Below are 14,545 nucleotides of genomic sequence, written 5' to 3'. Positions count from 1 at the left end.
ATTATCCTCTTGTATACAACACTTATACACAATGTTTAAGGTTACATAAATAATCACGAAATTTTCATTTGATATTCATAAAATATTCATAAATATATGCACATAAAATGATGAATAAACTCTTTTATTAATTAAATAATAAATATCCTATTACATCTCATGCTTCTAGGACACCATTCTCAACAAGGAGAACTTTTAAGAATGTCTATTTTATTTAGTGAATTTAGGTCACACGAGATTTTAGGAGTTCCTATCGCCTCTATGGAAAAGAAGTTTAAGAAATATTGGTCTAAATTACCCATATTGTATGATTTCGGTGTTATTTTCGACCCTAGATTAAAATTAGAAGATTTAGAAAGTGGATTAGATAACTTAGGTGAATTTTTAGCTATCGACACTATTGACTAATTTCCTATTATAAAGGAAAAAATATTTTCTCTCTATATCTCTTACGAAAGTAGGTTTAGAAACACACCTCGTGTTGAACAACCGCAACAACGAGATGACAATCCGCATTCATTCTTGAATGTTTTCAGGTTGTCTAAGAAGAAGAAGAAGAAGATGGTGACTCAAGGTCAAGAAGAATCTGGGAGTGGATCTTCGTCAAGAGGTGGCGGCAACATCGGCGGATTCAACGAGTTAATGGCGTACCTGAGTGAGGGCTTAGTTGTACACAATAGTGAAATGTTTGATTTAGTTCAGTGGTGGAGGGCACGAGCATTAACTTGGCTGATCCTAACACGACTGACAATGGATATTTTTTCCATCCCACTCTCCACTGTTGCAGCCAAACAAGCATTCAGTACAACCGGCCAAATACTTGAAGAACGGAGAAACGCATTGAAACAGGATATTGTTGAAGCTTTGGTGTGCATCAAGGATTTGGATCGTTCAGACCAATGCTTACACGATACAATCTCACTGGCAAGCCAAGAATGAATCGACGAGTTTAATAGATTAACTTTTAATTTTCAAGACGATCCTTCTGCTTCAAATTAAATTTTATTATTGTAATTTGTAAATATTTATGTACTTTATAATTTCTAATTTGTATAGTGTTATTGTAATCTTGTATAGACTTTGTAAGTCGTCAAATTTGTAATTCGTCTCACAATGATATCACTCTTTTTTCCTTACCAAGTTTTTATCCCAATTAGGTTTTTCTTGGTAAGGTTTTTAACGAGGCAATCATGAATTACAAATTTAAAAATCAATGAAGAAATAATATTTTTTATATAGTTCGTGTGTTCATTTTAAATTTCAAATTGTACACATTATAATTATACAAATACAAGTTATACAATATAAAAATATAATATAAAAAAAAGTTTGAAAATTTGGGCAGCCGGTCGGGCATCGGGCAGCCACCTCCTGCCCGAAGCCCGTCCATGGTGAAATTCGGGTCGGGTCAGGCAGCCCAAATTTTTTGGCACTTCAGGTTCGGTACTCAGGCAAAAATTCAGACTTTTCGGTGGTCACGAGCGGCCCGTCCAAAGTTTCAGCACTAGTAGTAACCAAAGACAAGAAGATTGGTTTAGGTTCTTACAAGCATTAAATGTACCTCCTAGAGCATTAGCGTTAGATATGCCTATAAGATGGAACTCAACTTATATTATGCTTCAACAATGCATCCCCTATAAGCATGCTATAACAAACTATATGTGTGCAAAATTAGGAGTAGGCCATATAGACGCATTTGATTGGCAATTACCGAAGTTTTGTATCAATTTTTAGGTAGGTTTCATGAAGTTACTCTAAAACTTAGTGGAACATACTACCCAACACACCTTTAGCTTTAAGAGAACTTTTAAGAATTAGTATTTTATTTAGCGAATATAGGGAGGACCCAATCTTAGGAGTTCCTATTCATTCTATGGAAAAGAAATTTAAAAAATATTGGTCTAAGTTGCCTTTGTTATATGGTTTAGGTACAATTTTTGATCCTAGATTAAAATTAGACGGATTAGAAAGTGGTTTAGAAAACTTAGGTGAATTTTTAGGCATCACTTGTACGGATCAATTTTCAATAATAAAGGCAAAAATATATGAGATCTATAGTAAATATGAGATTAGGTTTAAAAGCACAAACTCTAGAATACAGGAACCACAACAACAAGATGAAAACCCGCATTCATTCTTGAATGTTTTCGGGTTAAAGAAGAAGAAGAAGACAACTCAAACAGAAGCTGGGAGTGGAAGTGGATCTTCATCAACAAGTGGCGGCGGTAGCTTCAACGAGCTTATGGCGTACCTTGGTGAAGGTTTAGTAGTCGACCGTACTAGAGAATCATTTGACTTAGTTCAATGGTGGAGGGCACGGGCATTAACTTAGTTAATCCTAACTCGATTGGCAATGGATATATTTTCAATCCCAGTGTCCACTATTTCATCCGAACAAGCCTTCAGTACGACAGAAAGAATACTTGAGGAACGCCGAAATGCATTGCAAAGGGACATTGTTGAAACCTTAGTCTGCATTAAGGATTGGGATTGGGTCGATCAACGTCTACTGGATACAATTTCGCCGGCAAGCCAAGAATGGATCGATGAATTTAATCGATTAACATTTAATTTTGAAGATGATCCTTCAGCTTCAAATTAAATTGTAAATTTGTAATTTGTAAATATGTATTTACTTTTGACATTGTATTTGTAATTGTATAACTTTGTAAGTTTGTAAAATTTATAATTCGTCACAAAATGATTGCACTCTTTTTTCCTTGCCAAGTTTTTATCCCAATTGGTTTTTTTTTTTTTTTTTAAGGTTTTTAACGAGGCAATCATGAATTACAAATTTAAAAATTAATAAAGAAATAATTTTTTTATATAGTTCGTGTGTTCATTTTAAATTTCAAATTGTAATATATATATATATCAAAATTTTAACACAAAATAACTTAATATTAAAAAAAATTTCAAAAATTCAGGCTACTCGGGCGGGCTTGGGCTGCCCGGCCGGGCTTGGGCGGCCTAATACAAGCCCGCAGCCCGTTCAAGGTAATTTTCGGGCTCGGGTGGGCGGCCCGAATTTTTTAGACGGGTCGGGCTCTGGCTCGGGCAAAAACTCGGTATTTTCGGGCGGCCCGTCTAAAGTTCCAGCAGTAGTTATAGCTGAGATATTCAAATTCTGAAGACCTCAACTTTAAATTATGGAATTAATACTAAATCAAACTTACACCTACAAAATTCCCATATGATTATACTAATACAATTGAATCAAATGTTTAGCTCAGTTGGATTGTACTTCTAGAAGTAATATTTTGAACTCTAGAAGACTAATGTACTTCTGTAAATTTGAATTAAGAAATTTTTTTAGAATTGACTCTTAATATTTAATGTGAAATTAATATTATTTTCTGTATTTAGTATTGTCTTTTTTTATTTTTAATTTATTTAAGTTGATCTATTTAAAAGGACAACTAATTAGAATTTTCTGTTTGAAAAATTTTATTAAGTTGAAACAAATCTAATTTGAATTTTAAGTTTTGACATTTTTAAGTACTAAAATATTTTATTCTCATTCCAATTTTTTTTTTTTTAAAAAAAAGTTGTTTCTGCCCAATTTTTAAATTTAAGGACTAAAATCCATAATTTTTACTTTCGAGACAAAAGTTTAAACTTTAGGGGCATTCGTAACCTTTCCGAAAACTGCCAGGCCCAATCCAAACATCAACAACGTTTAAACGGTCATTAACGGCGTCAGTCAGTCACAGGAGGGAAATCCAAATTGTTTTAAACAAAACCCAAATTCCATTTGCCTTATACTCATTTTCCCACCATTGTCTCTCTCTCTCTCTCTCTCTCTCTCTCTCTTCTCGTCTATTGCCCCTCAGGCGTGCCTGTGCTTTGGGGCATATCGATTCCGAAACTGCATTATCGATCTTCTCTGCGATTGGAGTTCGCCGAGAATTTTCCAGGTTTATATTCACGCTATGCATTTCTGGAGAATCAACCTTTCTTCTTCGTGTATGTAAGGTACCGTTTAAATGCTTCGGTTCAAAGATTTCTCTGCTTTTGATTTAATCTTCTTGAATATTATTCAAAATCTGTGTTTTAGGGTTCGTATCGAGATGGGTGGTAAATCGTATACTTTATCGCATTTATGCGAAGCTTTTATGGAAGTTGATTTTTGGGGGAATTTGGGGAAAATGAAATAGCCTTACTTTTGACGCCGTTCATGAAGTAAGTTTGCATCGAGAATAATGGAATCAAGAATACTTTTGCGCAACGAACTTAACTTCTTTTTTTTTTTTTTTAATAGTATTCTAGATATTCAGGTTCATCAAGGAATCTAAGTTATATAGATTATCATTTTAAAGGTTTACATTTGATTTTTACTAATTGGATGATGCTTGAATGGTCCATAGAAAGCGAACTGATCGATAAACGAGGCGGTGCGAATAGTATTTGATTTTATGGCAAAGGTTGCGAAACCCACTTCTGTACCATCTGCTTCTCTCCAGATTGGTGGAGGAGCCATCAAAGTTGGCCCAATGGTCAAAAGAAAGACACCATCTGAGCTGAGGGTGAGTTACTGATTGCGGGATATTGTTTATTTATGCGGAAATATTAATTATGAAACCGATTTTAATAGTAATCTTATAATGCATTTCAGGGGGAGCAGTTGAAGCGGACGAATCCTGTGGAGATCGTTGATGAATCTCCAGCCCCTTTGCTTCGTTCTACAAAGTAAGTTCTTTTTTTTTTTTTTTGCTTCTCCGCTTCTTCTTCAACTTTACTTTCGATTCGTTAATAAGATGCTTGTTTTCTTTGTTTCACAATAGTGAGGTGCATAATGGCCCCAAAAAAGCAGGAAACCCTAGATACATTGAGACCCGTATGGATGAACTATATCCTGCAAAGAAGTCGAGATTTAGGATGCTTTCTGGAAAAGAAAATGCTAAGGTCTCTGCATTTTTCTGTCATGTGTTACTTTTTTCTAATTTCTTTACATTATTCTCTTTTTTCCGGTAATTTTTCCATTTGATTTCAGTCTCCAGATGCTATCCCATTGATTTTCTGTGACATTGATTAATTTTCTCTTTAGGATGTCTCGATGGATCAACTTAGCAGCCTGAAAAATCTATCTCTGCTCTCTAATCTAGCTGCCAAAAGAAGGCATGAACTCTCAGGGTATGTCGTTGTAGTAAAGTGCATATAATCTGTGATGGGCGCATTCTTAAAAATCTTTGTACTCATACTATTGTGGTGGCAGTCTGGGAAATTCTGTTGGTTCCACTGAAGTTGCACAAGATGATGCAGTGCAAGCATGTCAAACAATTGAAAAAGTTAGTCAAAGTACATTTCGTAGTGTTACAGAGCTTTCCAAGGGTGATGATGGGTCATCTGGCTTTGCAACTGTTGATATGGTCTGTAAAGCATCTCTCTCTCTCTCTCTCTCTCCTGGCTTTTCTTGTTAAGGAATTCATTTCTGAATATTTTCCAACATTCAATAGAACAAAGCGTTACAAGGACTTGCTGCCCGCGAATCTTCAGACACTAGTGGTTTACCTGCTTCTTCCTCTGAAAGATGCATCGATCAAACATTTTCCAATTTGGGAAATTTCTGTGTACCTGGCCAAAAGGCTCCCTTGGATTTTACTCTGAAAACTAGTATGCGTGTAGTATCCTCTTCTCCAGTATCTTGGTGAGTGTACTAAAGTGGTGAATAACAGTATTTTTATCTTTTAAGTTCAAATACTTGACTAGAAATATTAAAAATTTGTGCTTGTACTAATGGTTATGAAATCATGTGCATAACTATCAACATGTAACATGGAGAAAAAGGTTTTATATTTTTCCTCCTCCTTTTGATGAAAAGCGAATAACAAACACTCTCTCACCCACTAATTCAATTCACTAATCACCCTTTTCTCCCTTTCCATATTCTTTCCTGTTTTGCATTCTTCTAAATTTTTATAAGCATATTATATTTATTTTTTAATCAATTCAATGTTGTTTTTAGGATTCACAAATCACTCATGTCTTGTGCATTTACTGGTCTGCCCTCTTTTGGCTTCCAAATTGCTTGCTCTGGTGATAAGAATAGGAGCAACAGCGCAGGGCTCACATCAACTTCCCACAGTTCTAAAATTTTTCATTCATGGGTCTACCCACAATCTACCTTACCACCTTCTCTCGTATCAGTCTTGACCTCATCAGTAGCTGGGGAAGGTGAAGTAACAAAATTCTTCAAGTTTTGTAGTGTTTGAAGTCCCCAGTTTCTCTGTAGCTGAAATTCTCTTCTTTACAAATTTCCTTATGCAGTGGAAATGGATTTTCTAAAAAGGCGGCAACTAGACTGGGAGGAATCATTCCGAAGTCTCTACTACATGCTTCGGGGTGGCATTTGTAACATCTTTTATGGTAGTTATCTATACTGGTACAATGTCAATGTTCTCATTTCATTTATCTTTTGTGTGCATCAATGCAAGACCTTTGAAATGACCTCGATGTCAAAATAAAAGGTTTCCAAAATAGCTCTGGATATTGGATTACATTACGGCTTCGTTCATTTTACCGATTTGAGTTTTCAGTTTTAGGTTTCTACAGTAAAAAGCTCTTAGAAAATGTCACATCAAAATTTTTTACTACAGTAAAAAGCTCTCAGAAAATGTCACATCTCAACTCAAATTGAAAACTCGAATCCGCGAAGTGAACGAGGCCTACATGTCATAGCTTGCACCACCAACGCAGCTACAATAGTTTTTAGCTAAGTTCTTTTTAGTTATAGTTTTGTAGTGTTTTTGTTTGAAGTAATATATTTGTGCTCAAACCAGAATAGTTTGTCAATGCTTCTTGCCATCTAGATGCACAGCATAATGTTAAATTATTGACATTCTGTAGCTTTTTATGCTCTTTCCAAGTTCTTGAACTGGTTGGTATTTTTCCCCTTTAACATGGCAGTCCCTGATCATCTGTTTTCACTTGAAATACCCTAGTGTGTACTCCACATTTTGTGGTGATGTTTACTGGTTATGATGGATTGGGAGGAACCAAACGCTTGTTCAATGCTTATATCTCTCAGTCAACAAGAAGCTTGCGGGCATTGTTGAAAGAGCATGTAAGTGATGTCCCTTTGTCTGTTTTTTACTGCACAATATGGTTTATTTTTGGGCGCGATAGAATCTGTTAACTGAGGTTTCTTATGTGAAAGTTATTGTTCTTTGAATTTAAATCCTTGTTTTACAATTGTGTGTGTTAATGAAACTTTGCTCAATTGATGTTAATCTGGTCTGGTAAAATTTGTGTTTACTAGGACGTCTGTTTCTCTATGCCTCTTTGCCGTTCCAAAGTGGAGCAAGTCACAACAGAAGATCTTGTTGAGCTCTCAGAGATTGAGAAGCAGAATTTAGGCCAGGTATCTGCACTTTTGTACATGTGCATGAATTGCAGTATATTCTCATTTGTGTTTGAAAGAGCTCAATCCAGTTTCTAGTCTTCTTGCCTCTGATGGACTATTCTGCAAACTGAATTTTGATTATGTTTCTTCCACCTCATACCCTATTGGTGCTTCCATTGAAAACTAATGCAGACTCGACGACGACTGAGTTCCTTATCTGACATTGATAATAGCCCAGAATCCTTGCTGGCTTTCAATGGCAACAAGAATGTACATGGTTTATATGATATGTTGTTAAATTATAGGTATGAAATAGCATTTGGCTAATGCGATCAAATAATTATCTAATTTCCTTTCGTTATATTACCTGAGCTAATATCTCTTTTGTTGTATTCAGATCTTTCTTGACTTCCTTGATGGGAATGGATGTTCCTGTACTTTATTCACCTGTGCCATTTCAGAATGCTGCCTCTTCTGCTCCTGAGGTGGGTGTAGTACATGTCTCTAAGATTCCATCGTATTTTGTATTTCACATTTTGACTCGGTGAAACTTAAATACGTTACAACTGTAACTTTTATGTGCTCGGCTGTTCGAAAGGCTCTCTCTTCCTTGAATGCTTAGACAATCTATGTTTCTGCTTTCATACCATCTTTAGTGAAGTCTTGTTCCTGTGGGATTACTTTCGGTCAGCGGCTTGTCTTGAAATGCTGTAGTTGGATTGTTTACTGAATAAGTCACTACTCACTAGCATATTAGTTATGCAGATGGTAGGAAATTTCACTACATGAATGTTTCAGTTTTCTTGCCTTTGTTATGTGGAAAATTGCTAGTCCATACGTCATTGTGCAAATGTGAATACCCCCTTATTCCAGGTTAAATGCATGGAGTTGAAAAGAGCAGAGTATGCTCCTACTTCTGACAAAGGATCCACCGTGAAAGATGGTGAATCTATGGATCCATTGGCTTTGGGTTTCTGCTCTAGTGTGGAAATTAAGGATGCATATCTTCCACCATGGATAATCTGCAGTATATGTGCCGTAATGGGCTCTGAAGGGAGAAGCTTTGAAGCAAGGTATGGTAAACATGATCGGTTTTGAATTTTCATCTAATGTTGCACGCACTGTCGCGCATTTTTAAGTTGTTCAAAGTCTTGTTAATATCCATAGAATTGTCTTGGTTGGCATCAGCCATCTGGTTTGAAAGGTGATGCACATAAAATCCAAGCCTATCCTCCATTTTAAAGTTTAACAGAAATGGATATTTAATAGCTTTTCTATTACTCTTACTTTCAAGCTGTTGCACTGTGTAAAGTACTTTGCCATTTAGTACTTAGATGGTAGTTTGATCTGATTTGGTTGGTTTTCAGTTTTACGACAGAACCTACTTCAATGGCCTTGAATGTTGCTCTAGAAGCAGTCAGTGAGAAATCCGACGATAAAGAAGCGAGTCATGCTTTTGGAATTCCAGAAGCCATAGTTGCCTTTCAATTGCGTTCGGGTTTATTAAAAGGCTTGAAGTACTCAAACGGTTCATATACAGCTACTTTGTCTCCAATATGAAGTTCTCATTTTAGAAGAAAATCATCAAATATAATTTACAAAATATTATGTTGCTTTTAAGTTTTTTGGAACCTTAGTACTTTCCTTTGTACTTTGACTATGTACGATCTAAATTTTGGAAGATTAAGACCAATGATTTTGGGAAATTTTGCTTCATAAATGAACCTCAGAACTTGCCAACAAGGGTAACCTTCATATGTAGGGTATTTGCTACTTTTACAATTTGAACTCTCACTAATTGGCAAGTTCTCCCTTTCAACTTTTAATTCCGGTAAATTACTCCATTAATTAATAAACTATTGCAGAGTGGTCTCAAATCAATCGTCATTTTTAAAATTTGCAAGAAATGCCATCATAGACATCATGTGAGCACATTTGAGGGGCAGGGATTGAAATTGTGGATGATGGCATAGCATTAATGTCATGTGTTAGGGCGTTTGCACTTTTTAATACAAATTTCAGTCCTCAATTTGAAGAACACTGTAATACTTCATCAACTTTAGGGGGTTTATTTGTCAAAAACAAAAGTTTACAACTTGTCCATATTACAAAATTCAGGAATAAAAACGACAAAACCCTCTTTAAGCAATTAGTAAATACTAAAAAGTAAAATAGATCGTACAAGAGACAATTGGATCAATAAAGATCAAACAAGTTTTCCCAATATCGGATCTTTTAGGCTACAAAATTTTGCCTCTTGTGCTGCTTTTTTTTATTATTATTTTTTATTTTGAGTAACTGGAATGCAGAGGGCACTTCCAACATAAATTGCAAATGGAAACACAATGAATAGTGATTCCAATTCTGCTATAACCTGTTTTGTGACTCGCACGAGCCGTCAATTGTGCATTGCTTATTCACACCAGCTTAACGACTTTCACATGTGATAAGAGCCTTTAATTTCAAATTTACTATTGAAGATATGATCCGATGTCCCCCAAATTCACTAGATCAACTAAAAACAGCAATTTAAAGAGAAAAAAAAATGTAAAGAATGAGTGAACAAGAAAAGCATCTTGAATTCGTTTCAATTCGTTTATCTTCTTTGATGTTGGAGGCAAGAATGGAGATTTCTGCTATACCCTTCAAAGGTTAGAGATACAAGAAGTACCAGTCTGGTTTGCTCACTTTCATGTGGTCTCCAGAAGATGTTTCTCTAGAAAGAGAACTTGAAAGCACCGGCCTTCGAATCAGTCACCGATTCCCAGAAGGATGGTTTTTTTTCTTTGGCCTTTTTCTCCTCTGCTTTCTGCACCAACTGATCAATAGTTCCGGGGAAACAAGCCTCAAAGGTTTTCTTAAACTTTTCATACAAATTCACTCGATCTCTCGTCCCAGATACCAGTGCACTAGCATTTGGCCTCTGTAGAAAATCCAACACATTCAACAAATTTCTCCTGCAACATAGAAGAAAGCCAGCTAAAGGGTTAATCTTATTTCTGTCTAAATCCTTAACCAATTATGAAAATATGAAGGGTCATTCTATTCATATGCTTGATAGGAGCTTCCTGGAAAAAGCAGGGTTTTTTTTAATACAAGGAAGGATCGATTCGCAACCTCCCCTAAAGCCTCACCCCCAGCCCCACTTGACCAAACGGTCTTAGGCAACAAGATCTTGAATTAATACACCAAAATGGAATAAATTAACCCTGGCTTTGCTAAGGCTACTAGAAAAAGAAAAGGAAAAAAAAAAAAAACATCAAGGCTATTTCATCTTTGTACTATATTCCAGCTTCAACTACCTTATAACGAATATGGAAGTTCAAACAGCGGTTATGACTTTTGAGTACATTCGAAAACATAGATTGCATCAAATTGGAAATAAAATAAAATAAATAAAATAAACCTGCTAACATAATTCTGGGTAATGGCAATAGATTCCTCAAGGTTGATCACCAAATGCCACCATCCATTAGGCACAAAAATCACCTCCCCAGCCTTACAAATGCACTCTATAGGTTTCTTCTTCCAAGTTTTGGTTGCACCATAGAAGTTCATGAACCACTCAATTATCGAAACGGGACATGCCACCTCTGCTCCATCGGGGCTCGGATGCACCCCTGGAGGAACCACATCAGGAGGAAACAAAACCCATTTCTTGGACCCTTTGATCATTGCATTCCACGCCGATGTCGAATTAGGATCAATGTGGAAGGACGAGCCAGAACCGGCCGGTCCAATTATTATCCACCTATAATCCGGCCTCTCATTCCCCAACAAACCAAACAAATCCTCCCTAAAATACACGGGAACTTCATACTCCGAATCCAACCTCGGCACCTTCTCCGCAAATTTCGGGTCAAATAGATACAACGGCCTCTCTTCCCTTGCCTGATCCGAGTACCTAAAGTAGTCCTCAAGCTTCATCTCCACAGGCCCTACCGAAAACTGCAAATCCCCACAGAGCTTAACCAAATAGTCCCTATCCCATTTTTCAAGAGCAGCCCAGTTATCCAGACACCCTTCTAACAAAACAGGCTTATTTGGTTCCTCAAAACTAGACACGAACTCTTCAACCGAAATTCCTCTTCTTCTAACTATATTATCCCTCTCAAGCCATTCAGGTTTCATTTCCAGATTCGCACACAACCAACTCTGAAAGAGATAATCAGAATAAAAGTCCCTCACTCTCAAACATGATGATCCAACATTGTCAAACATAGGGTAATGAGCAGAAACGTAAGTAGATTTCCAAGACCCGTTATACAAAAACCCACCTTTTAGATTTTCCAACACAAGATTCCTCCAAAGGGGTTCGTGATTTGCAAAGACATAAAAAGATTTGCTCACTGTGGCTAAAATCCCCAAGTGGGTCCCACCCAAAAGGGCGAGAATATCAAGAACAAGCTCATCAGTTAGGATTTGGAGATTACCCAGACCTGTGTTTCTGGAGTTGACTGATCCTGGGTTGAGGTAGAGATTGCCCAGAGGTTGAACTCCATGGGAGTGTGATCGAGTAGAAGATTTGAGGCTGAAACCTTCTTCCTCTTCTTCTTCTTCTTCTTCTTCTTCTTCTTCTTCAATGGGGTTTTCTTTTCTGGAAGCAGATTTTCTTCTGAGCTTGTTTTTGCTTTTCTTCTTCTTTTTCTTTATGGCTTGGGATAACAAGCTCTTGCAGTTTGGCATTGTTGAGGGTTTTGCAGCTAAACAGAAAGAAAACTAAACTCTATGGAAAGATTGGTAGGGTTTAGCACCTTGGCAGTTGGCATTATTAGTTAAAAACGTTTCGCTGGCGTTTCGGTTGCGTTCATTTCAGAAAAACGCGTATTTGTTTTTTATGTTGCGAGCCTTTGTTTGGCGTTGAGGCCTTCAAATTGGACCAATTAGAGGCCCATTCGTCTACGTGACATCAATAGGATGAGGAAACAAAACGTAAATACTATCATTTGTCTACGTGGCATCAATAGGATAAGGAAACAAAACGTAAATACTATTAAGCCGTTAAAAATATTATTTATATCATTTTATTTAAAAATAAATTATTGTCATTTAACTAATAAATAAAAAATAAAAGACCACTCTAATATTTAATTATTTAAAATGATATTACAATAGACTTGTTGAGTGAAAATATTTATTAATGTTGAAATAATATTTCACACACAACATAATTTCACCTATTTTAGGATTTAATTAGCATAGAAATTTATTATTTTTAGTTCGACCAATTCAAGATTATAAGAATAACCTCTTAATTACAATCCCTTAGTACAAGGAAAAACCTTTTGATTCTAATTAAAACAGTAAATTTTATTTTGTGTGAATTTGAGAAATTTGGGTTGATTTAAAATTGCGGCTCAACTCAGCGAATTTTGTCGAGTTGCCTACATACCCCGTTAAGGGATCAAGCCATTTGTAGTTCAAATTTTGGGTTTGAAAATTTTGGATAATTCCTCGGTGTATGACCTTATGAGGAATTTACGCACTTTGAAATTTGATTTAATTTTGTTTTGATTCTGTCTTTTATGAGAATTTTCATAATTGAATTTGATCTTGAAACTGCACCTAAATTTTAGGTTGCCTATGTATCCCATAGGGAATCAAGTCAATCGTAGTTCTTGATTTGGGTTTGGATTTTAGAGAATTCCCCGATATATGACCATAAGAGAAATTCAAAGATATTTTAAAATTCGATTTAGAATTTTACTTTAGAATTTAGATTTGAAAGTTATATTTGGATAATTTCCCGGTATATGACCTTATGAGGAATTAAAATGATCTTTTTTTAAATTTGGTGTTGAGATTTTTTTTATTTGAATTTGGGATTTGAAAATTATATTTAATCACCATATGGTTTTATGAGACAATGGGCTCATTTTTTGAACTTAGGGGTCATAAAAGAGCTCAATTTGTGCATTTCAAATTTTTAGGTATTTAATATTCCGAATTTATTTTGAAATTTATCCTTTATCCCTTATCTTTTAAAAAAAAAAATTGAATTTCATCATATCTAAACTGATTGATCCGATTGTATGATGTATATTCCTTTTTTAGCACGTGATATATATATATATATATATACATATATATATATATATTTGTGAAGGTATTGAGAAAGAGATACAAGTGACGGTTGCTTGCTCTCATTTTTTTTTAATTTTTCTTCTTTGATTGTTTCTTGGCAGGTATAGTGCGATTCATATGAATATTTTTATATAAATCATATGCACATAATTTTTCATATGTCGATTTTTAAAGTGTAATTCATATGAGTTTTCCACTCGAATTACACTCAAAACAATCGTAATAAATAATTTGGGAAACTTTTAATCCTTGATTTTTTAAAATCACATTTAATTTATATAGATCTTTAAAAAGAAATCTAAGTCTTAGTGATAATCATAGGATCATGATAAGAACGAGAAACCACATACCATGAGTGCATTAAAAATTTATTAAGAGCTGCAAATAAAAAAATCTCACACCATAAGGCGTATATAAAACTTATCTTCGTAGAGAGTGTCAATGAATAAATCACAATCTCACACTTTAAAATGTATATAAAACTTAATTTAAGTGCACTGTAACCAAAAAATAAAAATTGTTAGTACAAAAGAAGACCAAACCATGTATTTACCTTCTTATTTTTCACCTCCACACACACACTTTTTGATTTTTTTTTCTTCTCACGTTTTCACACAGCTGCACCTTTCTTTCTTTCAGTTCTCACGTTTCTCTGCAGCCTTCTGCGCCTTTCTATATATATATATATATATATATATATATATTTCTTTCTTCCTTTCACTTTTCTGCACACACGGTTTTGTTTTCTCTTTTACACACACTTTTGCACACACGCACCAAGTCTTTTTTTTTTTAGAAGCTCTCTCGCTTCTTTCTTCATGTAAGAGTATTCTGTAACAATTTTTTTATCCACTACTTCACTTTCTGCACTCATTTTTCATCACGTTTCGTACCCATTTTTTTGTCACGTTCTGCACCCATTTTGTCACGTTCTGTCCCTTTTTTACCATCATTTCATGTTTTAAAACGTGGTTCTTTCTCTCCCTTTTTTTATTTTTTACTTTTATTTTTTTTTTTGGGCCAGCACGAGGTTTTATTTTCTCCTCTCATTTTTTTAAGACCCATTTGTGATTCATTTTTTTTTTACCTCAAGCGTGTGCGTGTCATTGATGAACACGT

General features: G+C 35.2%; 2 protein-coding genes across 5 annotated transcripts; one reads left to right on the top strand and one right to left on the bottom strand.

Annotated features, from left to right (window-relative positions):
* The first annotated feature begins 3,791 nt into the window (after positions 1-3,791).
* LOC21389866 (protein downstream neighbor of son homolog) lies at positions 3,792-9,045 on the top strand. Of its 3 annotated transcripts, none has more exons than XM_024174837.1 (15): positions 3,792-3,966; positions 4,368-4,526; positions 4,616-4,689; positions 4,785-4,905; positions 5,048-5,133; positions 5,216-5,369; positions 5,457-5,647; positions 5,966-6,174; positions 6,268-6,366; positions 6,942-7,063; positions 7,259-7,360; positions 7,535-7,647; positions 7,740-7,827; positions 8,216-8,415; positions 8,710-9,045. In XM_024174837.1, the coding sequence occupies exons 2-15, from the start codon at positions 4,416-4,418 to the stop codon at positions 8,900-8,902; spliced, it is 1,863 nt and encodes a 620-aa protein (XP_024030605.1). In that variant the 5' UTR covers positions 3,792-3,966; positions 4,368-4,415; the 3' UTR covers positions 8,903-9,045. The 3 variants fall into 3 exon arrangements, with proteins under 3 accessions (XP_024030605.1, XP_010110443.1, XP_024030606.1); XM_010112141.2 differs by having other exon boundaries at positions 3,792-3,975; XM_024174838.1 differs by lacking the exon at positions 3,792-3,966 and adding an exon at positions 4,119-4,182.
* Positions 9,046-9,758: 713 nt separating this feature from the next.
* On the bottom strand, positions 9,759-12,056 carry LOC21389865 (F-box protein At5g06550). Of its 2 annotated transcripts, none has more exons than XM_010112140.2 (2): positions 10,749-12,056; positions 9,759-10,299 (listed from the first exon to the last, which is right to left on the bottom strand). In XM_010112140.2, exons 1-2 carry the CDS (start codon positions 12,026-12,028, stop codon positions 10,059-10,061), a joined length of 1,521 nt encoding a protein of 506 aa, XP_010110442.1. In that variant the 5' UTR covers positions 12,029-12,056; the 3' UTR covers positions 9,759-10,058. The 2 variants fall into 2 exon arrangements, with proteins under 2 accessions (XP_010110442.1, XP_024030598.1); XM_024174830.1 differs by having other exon boundaries at positions 10,163-10,299; positions 10,757-12,056.
* Between the last annotated feature and the right edge of the window lie 2,489 nt (positions 12,057-14,545).

This window comes from Morus notabilis, unplaced genomic scaffold (assembly GCF_000414095.1).
Source record: "Morus notabilis unplaced genomic scaffold, ASM41409v2 Scaffold1280, whole genome shotgun sequence".
Lineage (NCBI taxonomy): Eukaryota > Viridiplantae > Streptophyta > Magnoliopsida > Rosales > Moraceae > Morus > Morus notabilis.
Note: the sequence above shows the minus strand (reverse complement) of the source record. Positions and strands in the feature narration are given on the sequence as shown.

Bases quoted from the DNA above. Each gene is read 5' to 3' on its own strand.
- LOC21389865 (XM_010112140.2), bottom strand. From the start codon at position 12,028: ATGCCAAACTGCAAGAGCTTGTTATCCCAAGCCATAAAGAAAAAGAAG. The intron at 10,300-10,748 runs GTTTATTTTATT...TCTATGTTGCAG, and splicing joins ACCCAGAATTATGTTAGCAG to GAGAAATTTGTTGAATGTGT.
- LOC21389866 (XM_024174837.1), top strand. From the start codon at position 4,416: ATGGCAAAGGTTGCGAAACCCACTTCTGTACCATCTGCTTCTCTCCAG. The intron at 4,690-4,784 runs GTAAGTTCTTTT...GTTTCACAATAG, and splicing joins CCTTTGCTTCGTTCTACAAA to TGAGGTGCATAATGGCCCCA. The intron at 7,064-7,258 runs GTAAGTGATGTC...TGTGTTTACTAG, and splicing joins GGGCATTGTTGAAAGAGCAT to GACGTCTGTTTCTCTATGCC.